General features: G+C 46.2%; 1 protein-coding gene across 1 annotated transcript in view; it reads right to left on the bottom strand.

The window, feature by feature from the left end:
* Nucleotides 1–18,970, bottom strand: part of Map1b (microtubule associated protein 1B) — a 93,088-nt gene extending 74,118 nt beyond the window's left edge. Inside the window, exons 1-2 of the mRNA XM_055598449.1 lie at nt 18,661–18,970; nt 10,449–10,550 (exon numbers count right to left, since the gene is read on the bottom strand). Of these exons, the coding sequence (XP_055454424.1) occupies nt 10,449–10,550; nt 18,661–18,844 (286 nt within the window). The 5' untranslated portion in view covers nt 18,845–18,970. The remainder of the gene's footprint in view (nt 1–10,448; nt 10,551–18,660) is intronic.
* Between the last annotated feature and the right edge of the window lie 351 nt (nt 18,971–19,321).

Here is a 19,321-nt window from a genome sequence, read left to right on the forward strand (position 1 = left end):
AAGGTCACCACAACCTGAGTGATTGTATTAAAAGGTCGCAGCATTAAGAAGGCTGAGCACCCACTACTGTAAATCTTGGCTGGATTTTGTGGTGAATGGCTTTTTACGGGATTGTGTGATGGAGAAAAAGAACTGTGCTTTAAACATTACACTTCCACAGATGAGGCCCAGGAAGAAGGAAGGCATGGCTGGGACTCAGGGCTTCCTCTTGAATGAGAGGGCCTTTTGACCCATGCTTCCAATGAATGACAATATTTACTTAAAGCGTGAACTTAAATAGAGAAAGATTAAGAAATCTCATCTCTGTCTCTCTTTCCTCTCTCATATCTCTAAACATATCCCTCTAGAAAGAAGGAATAATTAAGTTTCCAAATCCATATTTACTAGAAATGGTCTAAATATATCTTAGGTTGATGTTTAAAACTGAGTCTAAGTGATTCTAAGTGAATTCTGAGAAGTTTGCTGTCTCGTCGGATTTTAAAACTTGGAGAGTAACCCCACAAGGAATTAGAAGCAGAGCCTTGAGTGACTAGCCACATGCTGTCTTCCACATGCCTTAGCACCGACAATGCTACTGTACACAAATCTTTTCCTTCACGTTTGAGCATGCTCTGTATGCTTTGCTGTCAACACACACTAATGTCATACAGGGTTTAATAAGTAAACTAAAATAAGCTTTTATAAAAAAGCTTGATCAAAATAGAGATGGGACAAATTGAGCCATGACCTTAAAGGTTTCGCAGGCAAGCCAGGCAGCAAGCAGTGACACATGCAAAGGCAGAGGCAGGCGAATCTCAGAGTTTGAGGCAAGCGTGGTCTCCAGGACAGCCAAGGCTAAACAGGAAAATCCTGTCTTGATAAACGAAAATAAATAAATAAATAAATAAATAAATAAATAAATAAATAAATAAATAAATAAATAAATAAATAATAGGGTCTCGGATGCCAATAGCCAATCACAAGCCATATTACCATAAAAATCACTTTTCCATCTGGATAACCACGGCTTTCTGGTGATGATCACACATTGTTGGTAATAATCTGATCTGATCACAGCGCCCCAGGGGTATTCATATCTGCGTGTACTGACTTGTTAAATTATGCTGTGCTAATTGAAGGTTCACATGACAAGATATGCATAGCTGATCATGCTCATTAAAATGCGGGCCATTCTCAACTATGTACCACAAACCATGTGCCCGAGACTTTTAACAGACTCAAACTGTAGTCAGTCCCAGACTTTATAGGCTGCAATCTTTCCGTCCCCTTCCAAACACTTGTAAATTAGTAGCTAGTCTGAGGTGTAAAGCAGCACCAACGTGCAAGCCCTTGTTTAAACGGGAAATGACAATGCAGTTCCTTTCTATTGGGCACCGTGTAGAGAGAACACCCACAAATTTGAATTTTGAAATACTTTCCTCACAGGTGTCCGCCACTGTGCAAACACAATTAAGATTTGTCTGGTTTGCGCTTTCCACAGAGATGGGAAAAGGCAAGGGCCCAAAGTCCCCATCCTGGGAGGTCAGAGTCTAAGCGTCCTTAGGGGGTGGGTCTTTCCTGACTGACAGTCCTTGTAGATGGGACAGGCAGATTTCCTGAAAGAATTTTTGTTCATAGAACTTTTAAACTGGGTTTTAAAAATGGGTTAAATGGGCCAGTAGTGGTAGCACACGTCTTTCATCCCAGCACTCAGGAGGCAGAGGTAGGTGGATTTTTGTGAGTTCGAGGCCAGCCTGGTCAAACAGAGCAAATTCTAGGACAGCCAGGGCTACACAGAGAAACCCTGTTTAAAAACAACAAAAACCAACCAAACAAACAAAAACATACTAAGCTTAATGGCGGACAAGCCTGTAGTGTTTCAGTGCTGAGGCATTGTGGGAGCATTCACGGCGCCCTGGGTTATAGAACCCGGAAGTGGTCTCAGCAGTCCCCTCCACCCTTTTACAAACTGTTTTCTGCAGAAGCCTGATCCACAGGAGAAGCGACTGGTCAAAATTTATAATCGGCTAATAAACTGAAGCAGTTTGTGCAGAGTAGGTTATGCCGATGGGTAAGCATGCCACAGTGCCCCAACAGGTTTCACCACAGAATTCCTGTCCATTTTTTTACTACCTGCGAGTGTTAGGCAGGACATTTGCATGGCCTTTAGCAGTTTGTTCCTTTACTTGTTTCAGAAAAGGAAAGGACTCCACAACTTTTCAGAAAGCTCCAGGGCTTACAAGAGTATCGTCTGTGGCCAGAGACGCTGCACAGGTCTGGCTCTCAGAGCCTCTGAGGAAAGGAGCAGGCCTGCCCTGCTTCGCCTGACAAAGGAGCTGGCCATTTCCAAAGCATCCACTCTACCTAGTCTGAGGGCAGTGAACTGGTTATTTCACATTTACCTCCATAGAACTCCACTCTCTCACCATCACCTCTAGCGTCTCCCGATTCTTTCACTTCTTCAGCACTCAGAGATGAAGATTGGCTGGAAATTTAGCATCTACAACCAGCCAGAGTTCTGTTCTTGTCATTTCAGAGGTTGTGGATCCTTAAAACAGCTACTTCCATCAGTTAACTGAAGGACTTAGCTCTACGACAAAGTTTCAAACTAGGGAATACTTGAGTTTGGCTCCAAAATTTCCCAGACCACAAAGAGATTTCAATATCCATGTTCCAAATTGCAAAGATCATATACTTTGGAGCATACTCTATGTACATTGTTTTGTGTTTGTTTGTTTAGCATATCTTCAATGAAAATAATTTATAGGGCTCTCTTACAAATTCCTGATTTGCACACACTGTAAGCTTAGCTGTCTTGTTTATGAAAATAATTATAGCCAACTCTTAGGCTAGGATTTAGCAGCGAGTCATCTTATGCCTGCAGAGTTCCAAACCAAACTGGGTTCGTTGCATATGTTTTTAATGACAGGCTGCCTGACAATGGCACCATCTCAGGGGACAGACCATGAAATGTAAGGAGATTGTCTCCTTTCCAGTGAATAAGAATAAAACTCTCTCTCTCACACACACACACAATGCATTAAACACATAGGTGCTTGAACACCTTGTGGGTTCCATGGGGCTTCAGACACCTGCACAAAATCTTTTCCCACTGACCTGAACCACTCAAATTCTGAATTTTGTGCTGAGAAACCACTTGGAATTCTAGGTGAGGGAACAGTCACTCCGTATCTAAGCAGGCATCCGGTGTGCCCACTGCCTCAGCCCACCAGTGCACACGCTGCAGTTAACAAGCAGTTTGCAGTGATGTTTCGCAAGCACAGTCTTCCGGGTGAACGTTTGAAAGTGCTGCACTGACTTCACAAGATGGCCACAGAGCCGTCCACCATGAGAGTCTTTTTCACCCAGGCAGCAGGGTATATTCCATGTTTGATCTGCTCTTAGTTTTTGTTTTATTTTTGCCAAATGTGTTTTTTTTTTTTCCTTCTGAATTTCATAAACCCAAAAGCAGCACTGTGAGGTGGGGCCTCAGGGCCAGGTGTGTGGACCCGGTGAGTGGTCAGTGAGCTGAACACTCGTAGCTACTCCATCCCACACTAGCCTGGTGGGGCTCCCAGGGAATCTATGAATCTGGGCCAGACACTCAACAGTGACTGTTCTCATAACTACTGAAATCCCATTTCATCGAGGAAAGCGCCTGAAGAGCACAGGGCAGATGCAGGGCCTTTCCTCCCAGGCAGTCTTTAGGATGCTGGATTTTATCTCAGTCCCTCCGGAACGTGCAGCAGTGGTCAGAGGCAGACTCCTTCGAGTCTTTTAAGCTGAGCAGTAGTGCATGTGGGGCTCTGGGTGCTGGCTTCTAATCACTTGCGTCTCCTCTCAAAGCCCACGTGGACGCTCTGGTTTTATTTGGTGGGAGCATTCGTCTCGCTCGTCCTACGAGCAGGCAATGCACTAGGCCCTGGGAGAGTTTATTGAAGTCACGTTGCTGCTGTCTCACCCGCATTAGCTGCTCTGTTTTAAGGTGCTCCCCCAGGTTACTTCTTGCTTGCCCACGTGTCTCCAGGACCAGGGAAACAGGACTTCACACACAATAGCACTCACCCTCACACCACAGTGACAACACAAAAGCGGTGAGCCCCAGAGTATGATGTTTGGAGAAACTTGATCGTTGCCAAGGTAGCATTCAATTAGTCTTGGGTTGCTGCTGGGGGAGGAGTGCTGGTACCTGGGCAACCTTTGTCATCACAAAACCCGACCGGGGTCGGAACAATCAAAACATGGAGCTTGTTAGGCTTGCCATTTTCACTCCTGGTCTTCAGGAATTAGAGTAAAAATCTCTCTCTCACACACACACACACACTGTAAATTAAGGAAGCCTCTTCTCTGTAAAATAGCAGTGAGTTTTAAAAGAATGAATGATGTCTTTTCACACCTAAATTATGAACAGTGGGGATGCCCCCCCACATTTTCTTCACACCTCTTTGTTTATGGATAAGTACTCAGTACCATGATCCTGAGACTCCAGAAGCTTCACCCTTCATCTGCCACTCTCTCTAGCACATTACCACAAACGCAGGGTGTGGCCCACGAAGACCCAAAGGTGGAACGAGCGAGGGTGCGACTGGGTTCATCACTGTGTGGTTCGTCACTGTTGGGGGTTTTTAAAACCTGAAGAAAATCATGGGCACTTTAATCCCTGAAAAGGGAGATAAAAAGCATGGAGCCTGCCTGTGATGCCGCCCTTGTTGAGGAGTGACGGCAGCTGCTCTGGGCTGCACTTAGCTGGACTCAGTGGAAGGTCATTGGCATTCCCTGACGTGGCCCCTGAGCCCAGCAGCCCACTTCCTGACACTTCCCTGCCTGTGTCGGTCTGTGTCGAGTATCCACAGTGCCCATTAGGAACCGTTTGAGAGCCATTACTGTCGGCAGACTAAAACATCCTTTCTCCCCAGGTTAAAAAAAGAAAGAATAGCTATTTCTAGGTGGTCTGAATGAGCCATCATTAACTCCCTGAGGAATGAAGGTGCCTGTACATAGCAATGACACGATGCTTTTTCCTTTATGTTGGCCTCACCTGTACCAGAAGAGGGAAATCGCCTAGTGTGTTTGGATGTGAATATAAAGAGCCCCTGAACTTTCAAAGCTGAGAGGCATGCAGGTCTCGGAGGAACCAAACCTGGGCTACACATACCATGAGGCTCTAAATGGTTTAGCTTTCCGACTGTTGTGAAAATGGCAGGCTCTAAGCTGCAGTCTGAAGGGGAACAATGGGACAGAGGCAGGCAGGGCTGCCCTCCCTGCAAGCAGGCTACAGAGGCTTGAGGAGGAGGGTAGGGAGGAGGCTGAGGATTTGCATTAAAATACCTCTTTCTTGCACAGGCACCATTTACCTCAAAGAGAATTAAAGAGAGGTCTGGTTATTTCATGAAAATAAGACCTGTCATTTTAACCTCGGAGTTCTTTCTGTCACCTTGAAAAAGGATGAGGGAGCCACTGTGGGCTTGGAGACAGGGACCCTACCCTGTGTACGAACCTAGGACAGGCAGTAGAACAAAGCCTTGGCTTTTCTGAGAGCACAGTTCCCTGAGTGGTAAGTCAGTCCCTTGAACGCAATAGCAGCATGATTTTGTGTGCTTTATTACCTAAAGGCTGAGAGCAAGGCTGAAAATATATCCATGACTCCCCACTGTAAGGCAGTGGGGTATTCTAAGCATATACAACTAAGCCATAATTCTATGTAATGGCTAAATATACAGGACTAGACCCAGAAATGGCAAACGCATCCTACGAGCATTGTCACATTTTTTTCTTACGACTCTACAGGCAAATGTTAGTTACGAGACCTCAACGCACTAATGTGAAAGTGAGGAAAAGACCCTCCCGGCTGAAATTTAAAGGACTGGTTTTCATTCTCTACCTAAACCAATCTCTGGAAAGGATATTTCTAGCAGTCACTCAGCACAGACCTAAAGATACTCACCTGCGGTTTATTTATCTTTCATCCTATACAGGAAAGGCACTAGTTCTCAAACAGAACGGCCCATGTACACATTTCAAAATCAATCCCAACTGTATGAGGGCTTCTGTGAATGTGGTCTAGTAGCTAGCGGTGATAAAACCAGTCACGGAGTGTAAATATGCCAAAGCTGTTCTATTTATTCAGCTGACTAAGAAAATAAACCACAGGAAATGTGAGTTTCTTCAAATTGGCAGAGACTCAAGTCGCTGGTGGCTGAAGAGAGAAGAGGAAGCGCTGGTGGGCTGGAGAGGATGAGGTTTGGAGGGATTGGGTCATCAGAGCAAGGGAGACAGCGAGGGCTCACCCCCACACCCCCATCCTTGTTTTCAGCATAGTAGGCCATGTTGCAAACGGTCTAACCTCTGCTCTGGCTCTATGCAAACGGTCTAACCTCTGTTCTGGCTCCACTCTTCAGTGCTCTAGCCCTACTGACTTCATTTTGCTCTGGTGCCCACAGAACTGAGAGCAGTGCTGAAAATATACCTATGACTAAACTCAAAGAATCTCGCTGCCTCTTCACAAAAGGAGTAGCTACATGCCTTCTGGGAATGCCCAAGGCAGCTGCTTCTGAGGATCTTCTTTCATATAAATTAAAAATTATTACAAGAAAGAAACCAGCCATATATCTGAACTCGGTACTTCTCGCAGACAAAAATAATCACCGCACATACAAGTCACACAGATTTTCCCTGTGAAGATGGGTGTGGCTTTCATTTATATTTAGTTCCCTCAGAAAATTGGTTTCAATGCATTTACATGTATTAATTCAATTGGTTGTCATCTAAACTATGTGAAATAGAAGTAAGCATTCTGATTCACAAACACGGAATATGAGACAGAAAATGTTAAGTGTTCAGGATCATTCAGAAAAAGCCATGACAGAGTTAAAAACAAAGGTGGGAATAGGCTCCAAAATATGTAACTGCTACCTTGTGTTGATGGCAAAAAGCTGGGGTTATCAAAATTTTTAACTATTTTAAAGAATAGATAAAAATGACAAAGTGAGAGAAAAGAGAAGATTGGGAAATGACTTTTTTTTTTTTTCAGTATGAGAGGGTGTTTTCCCATTACAGACAATCATAGACTTCCTTTGCCCTCAGAAGATAACTTCCGCTATAACTATATTCAGGGTATACGGTTAGACCTAGGAAAGAAACAATAGAAGTGGAAGTGAATCCGATCCTACGCATCACGGCAAGCTTGAGCTTCCTCGGAAAGTCTTGCCCGTTCTCACTCCTGGAGACCTGCAACAATGACTTGGGTCCAACGTCATGAAGGTGCAAAAATCATACACACAAACAAAAGCTTTACGATGGCATGTGGATTCAGAGACAGAAGGACATATAACAAGCTGTTCTACGTGGCCACAGCTCAGCTGCTGAGCCCTCTCCTGAGTAAAAGATGGGACTGTTCTCTTAGGACCACTGTGCCTACCAGTCCAGCTTTCACGGGGTCGGAAAGCCTCGGTCAGGGGAAATCCACAGGCAATGAATGGCCTTGGTACACAGCAGGAGTGTGTACCAAATGATCATGAAGCCAGTCCATGCTCGGCTGATCTGAGATGCCGGCGTAGACGACAGTGACTGTCCAATCCAAACATTTTAGAGCTTGCCAGCGCTCTGCAGGACTTGAAGAGCTCTGGACTGATGTTCGGAAGAATCCCCACCGTGCCAACCCACCCGCTGTACAGAAGGCCACCTGCATTCCAGGTCCCACATGACCATTCAGAGTGGTCTCCCACTGAGCCCCAAAGCCACACTACAAAGTCTAAACTGGTACGGGAGTGACATCCTAGCCCCATCCACATGGTCTGCCCTTCGCAATTTAAGACGAGCACTCATTCATACATGGCCTCTGACTCCCAAAACCAATGAAAGAATTAACAATCAACATGAACATAGAGTAGATCTGATTACCACTGAGCCCTTGTCTACTTAGTCATGGATGATAACAAATATCCCACTGTACTGCTACTAGCTAAAAAAAAAATCACCAAACCAAATCAACCAACCAATTTAAAAAAAAAGAAAAACGTGTTTGATGCATAGGGCACAGGACTTCATGTCACTGACTGCTAAATGCCTCCTCCTCGCCTAAGAACAGAAGTGTGACAAAGGTCATGACTCTTGGATTCTCACCCTACTCACCTTTCAGAGTATATGGCACATGCCAGGTTCCATTTAAATAGTTTTAAAGTGACTGAATGGCTTTTTTTTTTTTTAAGAACTCCATCATTTCTCTTATTCCTTGTCTCTAAGTAGACAGATTCTTGGAACTCTAATTCCACTGTAAGCAGGAGGAGAGATACAACTCGACTTTAATGAGTTTCAAGGAGTGGGGGAGGGACCACTAGGCTTGAATGCACTTAGAATGGGACCAACTTTCTCCAGCTTGTTCAAGAAACTTCACTAAAGGTTTCCTTGGGCTTAAATTAAGACCCATCTTGCAATCTTTGCCCAACCCAATCCGTGTTCTTCCCCTTTGGCGTCTTTTAACTCTGAGATGCAATCTCAATTGTGCTTCTGTCATGGACAGTTTGGGGTCTTTGCTATCAACGGATTTTAGATTTTGCATTACAGATTTTAGATTTGGCGGTTAAACATGCAAATGTCCCAAACTCCAAATCTCTAAAATCTAAGGCTTTTCTGGTCTCAAACATTTTAGATAAGGGCTACAGAACCTGGTGCACAGTCTTGGTTAGAAAATGTCATGCCTTCACAGGGAAACCACTGCATGGCTCTGCTCAGAAGGGAGCTGGGTTTTGCACTCTGGAGAGGGACAGTCCTAACATTAACCCATCCTAAAGCTGGCCAGAATGCTAAGGATGATGCGGTGTGCCCAGAAACCAGTCCCCAAACCCATCACCGAGCACTGCACTGCTGCTCCTAGACAGGTGACCCATTCTTAGCAGGTGACAGACAGCAAGAGGAAGGAGGGACAGAGTATGGCAGGCTAACTCGGCAAACTGAAGAGGTTTCTCTTTCTAGTCTCCAAGAGTAGTTCAAGCTAAGCCTTTGGTCTGGAAAGAATTAACTCTTCAGCCATTTTTTTTTTGTCTGTTTGCAACCTTTCATTTTGCAATACACATTTGTCATCACAGAAAGGCAATCCAAATATGAATGTATACAATGAAAGCCACATGTTTACAAAAGAAAAGAAAAATGTCTTTCAAAACAGAAAGCCAAAACAACTACAGAGAAGTGACAGGCGCTTGGCATTTACTTGTTGAAACAAACATGCTTGTAGGCAAAGGGCACTTAGCTTTTGGGAGATGGTTACAGAGATTGCAAGACATAAATGTAAAACACAGCAATGACCAGAGAAAACACCTTAAGCTGTAGCTAGCCTTCAGCAAATTGGAGCTGATAGTTTCTAGATAACCTCCCTCCAACCCCCACTCACCTCACCCACCATTTCTCTACATTTTTATGAACACATTCAGTTCTGTGCTTAAAAGCTACAGTTCAGGGTCATTGAACCATATATATTCTAGTCCCAAATTCTAAAGGAAAAACTGGGGAAGGTCCCACGGCCATATTACCGGGTTAAGAGTGACTCATGAAGGCACAGCCATTCCTCACAAATGGTTTCAAACCTCAAAACAGACAGGATTATGGAATATGATCTAGCACTCTGAGAGAGCCCAACCTTCATTCCTGATGTCTGTTAATGCCAGTAAGAACTCAGAGAACAGAAGCATATAGACAGGAAACTTTAGATTTACCCAAGATTCACATGATGGTCAAGAAATATAATGTAATATCGTTTCAGTGCCAACCCTTTTGAGAGACACACCTGGGTTTAGGGAGTTCACAAGCCAGAAACTGTTCTGTAATGGCCAAATGGGACCAGATGGGAGAAATGCAAGGCTTACAAAGGAAGATCCGAATCTGCATAAGCTGCACCAAAGCTCAGAGATGTGGGCGGGGCACATCCTCACAGAGCACGCTGTCAGGGAACAACTTCGCATATGACCACTGTCTGTGTCCTTACCTTTGCTTCTCCCGTTGCGTTCTTTTTTATTCTGAAAGAAAGGCTGTTTTCACAGCAGTCTGGGACATCAGGCTCTTCCCCACACTAAGGAAAACCTTGCGAACTGAAAAACATCTTTTGTGTCTGAAATACCATGTGTCCTTTTTCTTTCTAGAGAAGGGAGTTAGAGGAAGTAGGAGCACCCAATCTGTACTCATAGCTTTGAGTAAAAGTAATATTGAAGTAGCCTGTAATCCCTTGAGGTCTGACAGAGTACACTGAAACCAAAAGGAAAAATAACCTGGACTTTAAAACCTCTCACTAAGCATTCACACCACACCATAAATAACTCACTTTCTCAGGCAGTGGCTAAAGTCGTTGACACAAATACAAAGAGCATTCTAGCAACAACAGGAAGTTTGTTGTTGGTTACATTCCAGGCAATGCTCTGACAGTGAAAGGTCACTGCCCTCATCCTTTCAGGTTCTAGGCTAACACTGAACAGAAGTCTCACCTGGAACTTCCGGAGAGAATCTTGCAGAATGTCGAGATACAAAAAGTTTGAGTTCTTGGTCCAAGTTGCATTCAATCAGGTTTGTGTCCCATGATCGGATCCCTGTGGAGGAAGAGGAAGACAGTTGGCAGGCTTCCAGTGAGTCATCTCACAGAGGTTTGGAAAGTGTCCCTACAAATGTTTTACAGGCCTTTTTCTGGAGGGCTCCTTGGCTGGCAGTGGATGCCCACAAATGGAAAAGGGGAGGCCTTTCTACTGGGACACTAAGGAGGGGGAACTAACAGTGGGGCTGAAGTTCTGCCTGTCATGAAACATAAATGCAGCACTCCTGGAGGGTGGGGAAATAGTTTTTAGAGGAACGGCAGAATCAAGGAAGGAGAGGGAAGGCAGAGATGACAGATCTAGCTAAGAGGCCCCAGGCTAGCACCAGCTTCCTCAGGCTCCACCACTAGGCTGCCAGGGTCTGATACAGGTGGGATGGGCATCTGCCATTCAAGCCAGGGTCTCTGTTTCTCAAAGGATGCTTGCTCTTGCTGTGTGCTTGTGTGATTTCTTTCTTTTACTCATTTTTGACTTTGGTTTCTCAATCCAAACTTGTGTAATCTTTGATAAGTAGAAAGAACTCAAGATTTGGCCTAGTAGTTCTACCAGTCATTTATTTTATTTAATCAACTTATCAGGGAGTATTTTTATTTAATTGTGGGTTGTACTGAATATTTTTTATCCAGAATCAGAAAAAAAGGCAACTTTTTATAGTTGATAAAACTCTGATGGATCTGAGAATGGGCATGACCATCTCTGCACTAGGCTGGAGGGAGCCATCAGGGGCCAGAATGACCCACAACCAAGAGGTTGGTGGTTTCTGATACTGGGCATACCTCCCAGGTTCTTCTTTACTCCTTCCTCCCCCTCCTCATCCCAAAGGAGAGGCCTCAGAGGGAAAACAGAGAGCATCAAGTTAGAAGAACCCTGACTAGAAGCCAGGAAGAGCTGTGAGCCGCAGGGCCCCGGACAGCATGTGTGTGTGTGTGTGTGCACGTGCTCACGTGTGCACTTAGGCCTTCCCCGTCAGATTGCTCGTGATGAAGCCAGTGCATGGTGCCACAAGTGTACACTGATGTAAGCACCCTCAACTGGCAAGGACCAGTTTCTGAAGCAACGAATATTGATTCAGCCAACTCCTAAGCGAGGGACTTGAGCCCTTAGGTGTAACCCTGCAAGTGAACTATCTTTAACCAAAAGGTCAGTAACTGACTGACTGGTTAGTATTTGTGCCGTCAGCCTACAGAGTTTAAATGGCAGTGCATGAAGCCCATCTCTAAATCCTTAATGTATACCTTATCTACCACCATTTACAACTGATTCAATGTTCTTATCTTAGGAATAATCGTATGCATTGAACATACAGTAAAGATGTGTAACATATTTCTTAATTATATGAATATCTTGATTAAAGATATATTAAATATATCTTTTAAAAGATTGTAGGGCTGGAGAGATTGCTCAGAGGTTAAGAACACTGGCAGTTCTCCCAAAGGTCCTGAGTTCAATTCCCAGCAACCCAGAAGGTGGAAGCTCACAACCTTCTGTAGTGAAATCTGATACACAGGTACACATGCAGGCAGAATGCTGTATAAATAATAAATAAATAAATCTTAAAAAAAAAAGATTGTAGAGTTCACTGTGCATGCAAAGATATCTTCAAATTCATTCTCTTTCTCTTTCATGCTCATTTTTGTTTCGTTTATTTATCTATCTACCTATTTATTTATCTATCTATCTATCTATCTATCTATTTATTTATTTATTTATTTATTTATTTATTTATTTTGAGACAGGGTCTTACTACATAGCAAAACCAGCCTACAACATACTGGCCTTGAAATTGTAATTCTGATGCCTGAGCTTCTAGATTGTTGGACAAAGACCTTTTCCACTGGAGGAACATTCTCAAAGAGCTGTATGCCCCTTAGACAGAGAAAGAATTTCTCATAGGAATAGAGGGAAAGCATTCAGATAAGAAAGAGTTAACATTCCTAAGGAGAGGCTAAATTATAAGGGAAAATTTTATGAGTCTCCCTGGAAACATTAAATGGCCTCAGTTTGCATTTGTGCTAATGGAATATTTAAATTTTAACAAGAAAGGCATGTTGAGAGTTTGTGGGTCTTTTTAGTGGAGAAATGATAAATGGCTTCTTTTTGTTCCCTGCAGGGCTTGACAGGTTGAGAGGTCTGAATTCATTAGAATATTTTACTTCAACATATACACTCTATACTAGCCTCGTGCAGAAAGCCATTGAGTTCCTGTCTGAGTGGCTTAATTGGAACCATTGACGGAGTTCCACTTTGTCTTCGGCTTGTCAGGCCGGGTCAATAAGCTAATAATGAGACATATGTATTTAAATTAAATTCATACTATTCCTCCATCTTTGTTCGGAGTAGCATCTAAATGGCCACATGATTTGAGTGACTGCGTCTGGGGCGAGGCACCCGCTTGCTCTTGCACTGTTGTTTCTCATTTCCCCTCGTCACGACGCAAGTGGGGAAACGCTCCTTGTGTATCCATTTACGTATTTTTACATCTATAATTTGACCATAGAAAAAAATGCTAGGCTTTAAGAAAGCCATCGAGTTAATTTTTAAATTAAGCCAGTAGACAGCTGAGAAAAATAACTTCCCGTGTGTAAACTCCCAATGAAAGTAAAAATTCAGGGTTCTCTGTTTCTAAGCTAGCAATTTCCAGCCTAAGCGTTTCTTAATGATGCGCAATCACTGCTGCAATTTATAAAATAAAGATTATATGGACTTCCTGGTTACTGTAGTTGGGAATGAACATTTTGCAGCATTATCAGTTTTAGAAAGAAAACACTTTAGTAATGCTTGGTGATTGATTTTTAGCAAGTTTCCATATCTTCCCTTCATGTCTGAGAGCCAATGCTGGAGCCCTGATGTTGATAACCAGTCCTTCCATCAGTCTTCCTCTGGACTCCACAGCCAGAGAGAATTCTGAAAGAGGTCCTGAGAGAGGTTCTGAAGCAGGAGAACATGCCATGCTCCTGACCCTTTTTTTTCTGATGATCCCCGTTTCGGAAGGACAAGTTCTTGATTGAAGCTTTGCTTCTGTAGCCAGTAAAGGCTTTGTCCTTACTGGATTACCCAGGGACTAACTGGAGCAGCTGGAGGTAGGAAAGCTCTGTGTTTCAAGTGCCTGGGTGGATTGGTTCAAGGGGCATCTGGGACCACAAAATGCTCCAGGCTGCTCCAAGATTCTGGCTCAGCCCGGGAGGCAGGCACTGTCACTGTGTCCATCCCAGGTGAAGAGGAGGCTTCAGACCATATTTTCTTTTCAGTTCTCTCACCCCATGTGGTAGCAGTGCACAAAGGAGCCAGCAAGCACATGGTTTTTGACAGCGGGAAAGGGCATTTTAGAGCAGGTCGGGGTGAAGAAGGAAGAGGAGCCTTATACCCTGGCTCCCCTGCAGAGCTGCAGGATGGATTACACAGAGTTTACCCTCATCTTGCAAGAACTTTTGGTTTAATAAAGCCAAAAAGGAAAACCAAAAAGGACTTCTCTAACGGATGAAAACTGCATACTTCTAAGAAAGCAGCAGCCCAAAGAAAGAAAAGCTGAATGGACCACACTGCACGCCAATGCCCCGAGGTTCTACGTGAAAGTTACTTGGGCCCTTTGCAAGTTATTTTCCTCAATGGGCCCAATTTAATTGTTCCCTTTGAGAAACAGGCTTTTGAATATTTCTTGTAAATATCTGAATGGTCAGATCCTGTGATTCTGTTTGGAAAATGACACTAAAAGGTGACCTGGACCGAGGATAGGGGCATAAACCAGAGAAGCAACTAAAAAGAAAACCCTAAGCCGGTCTTTAGAGAAAAGATTTCCCAGTTTTCCTTTGACTTAACCTTTGCTTTTCTCTTTACAAAGCCGGTAACTGAATCTTTGTCACATATTCGTGTACAATGCAAACAATATCTTTCACGGACAACACAACATTTCAAAGCACTAACAGTAAAAAAAAAAACTAAGGCCTAAGATAACATCTTAGATTAAAAGCAAATAGTAATTTATAAGGATTTATTTCTTAATCTAAGAGTTAGAAATGACTTTGAAAAGCTAGCTCTAAGGGAAGATTTACAATAAAGCATTGATTTAATGACCCTCCATTTGGGGGTTTCAGCTTGGGTCACAGAGCCCTTAGTAGGCAGCACAAGCCAGAATCCATCTGCCTTCTGACTTCGGAAGTGTGTAAAGACAAATACAACAAACGTAACACATTCTAGCATCTCTTCAACTCCTACCATATATGGTTTTCACTTTTTTTTTCCCTTGCTAGAAGAAAATGAAAATTGAATCCCAAAGCCTTTCTGGATTCTTCATTTCTTGCCTATAATTTTGGACAGAGCATATTCAGTAAAGCTTCATCAGACTATGACAATGTAACCAGCTCAACTCACACGTATCTACCTTCTCATTAGCATACCTTGTTTATTTCCATGTGACCTGGACAGACAGCTGCCTTCTAACTATAATTGAAAGCATCAGACTGACACTTAGCATTTGGTTTCTTTAAAAAAAAAAAAAAAAAAAAAAAAAGGCACAACAACTCACTGCACCATGCTTTAAAATTCAGTTTGGTGGGTATTGCTGTATAGAGCCTAGATACTAAAATATACCCAAATGCCAGCACTTTGCTAAAAATAAAAATATCAGGCTAACTCCCCACTGGGGCTAATTAGGGAGGGACAAATGAATCATTTTGTGGCAGCCACTATGGTCTGGAATCAAGTCCTATATAACTACATCAGGATAGCTGGACCAGTGCTAGGAGGCACTATTGTTTGAAGCTCTGGAGAAGAAATGACACAGCTGAGGAAGTAAGAGTGACCATTTTTCTTTCTTAGCCTCAAGAAGCACTTAGCCTCCACACTGGGGTGTTTCAGGCCTGTTGATTTACTGCATTATCTACCATCACTCTGCAGAGTTCTTTTCTTTTCTTTTTTTTTTTTTCTTCCTTTCTAGAGTGCTCTGGGTAATCAATCAGATGGCAAATATGCCGGTCTCCAGGGTCTCCAAATGCACAGTGCCTGAGTTTGGATGGGAAAGGAAGAGGAAATAAGAAAGGCTAACAAATGAGAGAAGCTGTTTTCCCAGCCTGCAGGCAGCTCATAATCAGAGCTGAGCCTCCTGGAGCAGCTTCATCTTCCTTCATACAACATAGCCCGCAGGCACCAGCAACAATGGCGGGGCACGGTAGTGACCTCTGGAGGAGGCCCAGCTGGGATCTGCCAGCTGAAGCAGCAGTGTGGCAAGCCAAGGAAACGCAGCCTGCCCACCCTGTTGCTAAGTCATCTCAGACTGTCTGAAAAGCTGGGGAAGCAGGATTTTCACTCTCCTTGAATGGCCGGGCAGTGTGAGCGGCATCGGAGACCCCGGGACCCAGGAGATCGCTCCCTGGAGGATCGGCAACATCTGTCACTGCCCTGAAGGAAACGGCTGGGCTCACACACTTGGTTGATTCTTAACGAGATCGATACAACCATTTCAGAGATCCATGCAAGAAACCTGACCAAATTAGGAAATTAAAAGTCAGAAAAGCACGGTGATTGCAAAGTGAACGCTGGGTGGGCGGGTGGGGCGACGTGGATCCTAGTGATGGCTATTTCTTAGCTGGACAACACAGGTGTGCTCACTTTGTGAAAATTCGGCGGACTGTTTGCCTATGGTGTTTGTGCCTTTTCCTCTTTCTCTCTCTCTCTCTCTCTCTCAGATACTTAAATCGAATCCTTTATAAAAATTTATTTTTAGTGTTAGGAAGACAAATCTGGAATTTAGCACTAAAATGCTAGCAGTGAAAAAGAGGAGTAAAGACTGGACGAACACCACAGAATTCCTTGGCTGCATCTATTTTCTCCTCGCCAGAAAGAGGATTGAATAAAGCCTGGGGCAGAGCACCTTAGCGGTGATCAAACGCAGTAGCAACAAAGCAGGAAGATAATTGTGGTTGCAAGGTGATGGCTGAGCCGCCTCCCTGCACCACGAGCTGCCCACAAGTGGACAACAGTACAAAGACAAGCTCTGAAGCTCTATCATCTTGACCCGGTCAGGCAAGCGGTGACGCTGCGGCACCGGTTCTCCAGTCACCGCTTCGCAACGTGACCTTGAGTCTGTCTCTCACCCTTCCTGCCTCTCCCAGTTCCCAGCCTTTGAAAATGGGCGTGATGATTCCTCCCCTGGCACCTCAATGGGTGATCCTGAAAATTCTGGAGCTGAAAAAGCACTTCTTAACGTATTATTTATTTCCCGGAAAAAATACATTAAAAAGGCTTTAAAAACATCCAGTCATTAATTCCCACAATAGCCACACCCAAAGTCAGCACGTGTGCGTTTTTCCAAGGTGGAAAAAAAAATGTGCAAATAAACTAAGTTTGAGAAGCATTTGATCAAAGGTCCGTAGTCTGCAAATGAAGGTTTACAGGGTCGTTCAGAAAAAGCGTTCCACTTCTGAAATCTCTTATTCTTGATTTTTTTTTTTTTCCGAATGAAAATCACGTCTGGCTTTCTGCTCACTTTTTTATTTTTTTTCTTCTGAAAGGGAAAATCCGTGCTTTAAAGTTAAACAAAAGAACCGGTCTGCAACTCCAGTCCCCACCCTGCCTTTTGTTCTAGGGACAAGTGGCCATTTCCAAATGCAGAGGCAGGTGACAAGCTTTTGTTTATTTATTTATTCATCTAAACCAAAATCATTTCATCCATCTTTATTGGCGTGAAAGGGAGAGGGAAAGGAGGGCTGCGTGAACGCCCTTTGTCCGCCTCGGGCTGCCGTAGAGACCGCAGTGCGGACTGCACCACGCCCACCAGCCGGTGTCTCCTGGCAGAGGCGTTTCAGCACCACCCCGAGAGAATAGAGCGCTCCGGCTGGTGCTGCTGTGCCGAGACCCCGGGCCCTCTGGCAGGGATGGAGTGAAGGGAGGGACGCCGAGGGGGCCGGAATAAGGCAGGGGCCAGAGCTGCCTACCGGGGGCGGGGGGCGCAACAAAGCCGCGCACAGCCAAAGGTGGGCGCGAGCCCCCCCCCCCCCCGGCCGGAGCGCGGGCAGAGCGAGCTCCGCGCCAGCCGGGGGCGCCGCAGTGCGGGGGCAGGTGCGGCTGCCCAGCGCGGGCACTGCGGCAGGCCGGGTGGGGCTGAAAGGGCGGGTCGGTCGCTGCCCGCCCGAGGCTGTGCCCTCCCGGACCCCTCCCAGCCCCGCCCAGGGTTCCCCGGGAACCGCTATTCCGGCTCTGCAGAGCCCGTCCCCGGTGCGCGCAGCAGCCCAGGAGCGGGCCCTACCCTACCCTGCCACCCCCTCCTCCCATTCAAGCCGCGGCTCTGGAAGCTGAGACTTTTCCGAGAAGCCCAACCCGCAACCTGGGGTCCCCATTGTCCTTTCCGAAAGCTGCAGCCTGGACCTCAGGGGCAGAAGCGAGGCCGGGCTTCGTCTGGGAACAGAGCGCGGACGGGTTCCACGCCTGTCTCCTAGGGGGTGGGGGTGGGGGGGCCGGGCGTGGCCCTAGGACTAGCCTAGTCATTCCCGGGAAAGAACGGACAGACCGGGAAGTTTTAAGTCAGAAAAGGCATTCTCCGTTCTCAGATGCGTGCGTGCGTGCGTGCGTGTGTGTGTGTGTGTGTGTGTGTGTGTGTGTGTGTGTGTCGGGGGCGGGGGGGCATGAGGCGGCTATTAAGGATGATTCCCATGCGGGCCTTGGCACATGGTGTTTCGACCCCAGATTTTCGGGGAGAGGGAGGAGGTCTCAGCCTTTGGCTGGGGCGAGATCGCAGCCGAGGAGGCGCCGTTCCGCCAGGTCCACCCCACCCTTTCTCCGCCTGCAGTTGCGGTTTTATTATGGCCTCCGCTCCCCTGACACCTGCATTTCACTGAGCACGAGAGGAGGGGGCCAGGTCGGCGGTGGCCACGGACCCGGACAGGTGACCCACCCCTCAGGGCTATGAAAGATTCTCCCTCTGGATCTCAAATAGAATAATTTGGAAATTAGCGCAGGAAAAAAAAAAAAAAAAAAAGTCCAGATGGAGTGTGGGAGGTGGCCTGGAGAGGCGTGGGTGCGGGGCGTGCGGGAGAACAAGGTGGCCATCGCGGCCTGGGTGGGGTCGTGCTGGCGCGTGTCCCCACGCACGTCCCCGGGGGGCCTCGGGACCGCTTACCCAGCTCGATGTTGCCGATGGCACGCCTCAGGTGCTCCTCGGTCACCGTCTCGCCGACCACCACCAGCAAGTAGAACTTGCTGTCTAGGAAGCGGTGTGACAGGCTGGGCGAGGTGGATGCCGCCGGGTTGGCGGTGCTGCCGGATGGCTCCGGCTCGGTGGCTTCCACCACCACGGTCGCCATCCTGCCGGCCCTGCTAAAGCCTGGGCGAAGTGTTCCTCTCACGCCGCTCCGCTGCTCTGCGGCAGGAGAAAGGATTATCTCCGAAGGTGCTGTCTCCGCTCCGCCCCCTGCGTCCCCCCTCCTCCCGGCGCGCGCCACCTCCCCCTCCGCCCTCTCCCTGTGCGGAAGAGAGGAGCGGGGAGTGAGAGGCCGGGAGGCGGTGCCGTTTATATGGAGACTAGGCTAGGAGCCTGGGAGGAAGAGGAGGAGGAAAGGACCACCCGGCACATCCTCGTGGTGGCTGCCTCCACTCCTCCAGCCCTTGGCCCAGGGCTGATGTCATCTGCAGCAAATCATTTCGCCCGCGGCCCGGAAGCTGGAGGGACGAGGTGTGTGGACAATGGTCTGGGCAGGGCCAGGAGCCAGGAGCCAGGCTCTGGGGGACCCGAAGAACTGTGCTGTAGCCCCGAGGCGAGTGGGCATCACCACCCTCACATA

This window comes from Psammomys obesus, unplaced genomic scaffold (assembly GCF_907164565.1).
Source record: "Psammomys obesus unplaced genomic scaffold, mPsaObe1.curated_primary_1811, whole genome shotgun sequence".
NCBI classification, from domain to species: domain Eukaryota; kingdom Metazoa; phylum Chordata; class Mammalia; order Rodentia; family Muridae; genus Psammomys; species Psammomys obesus.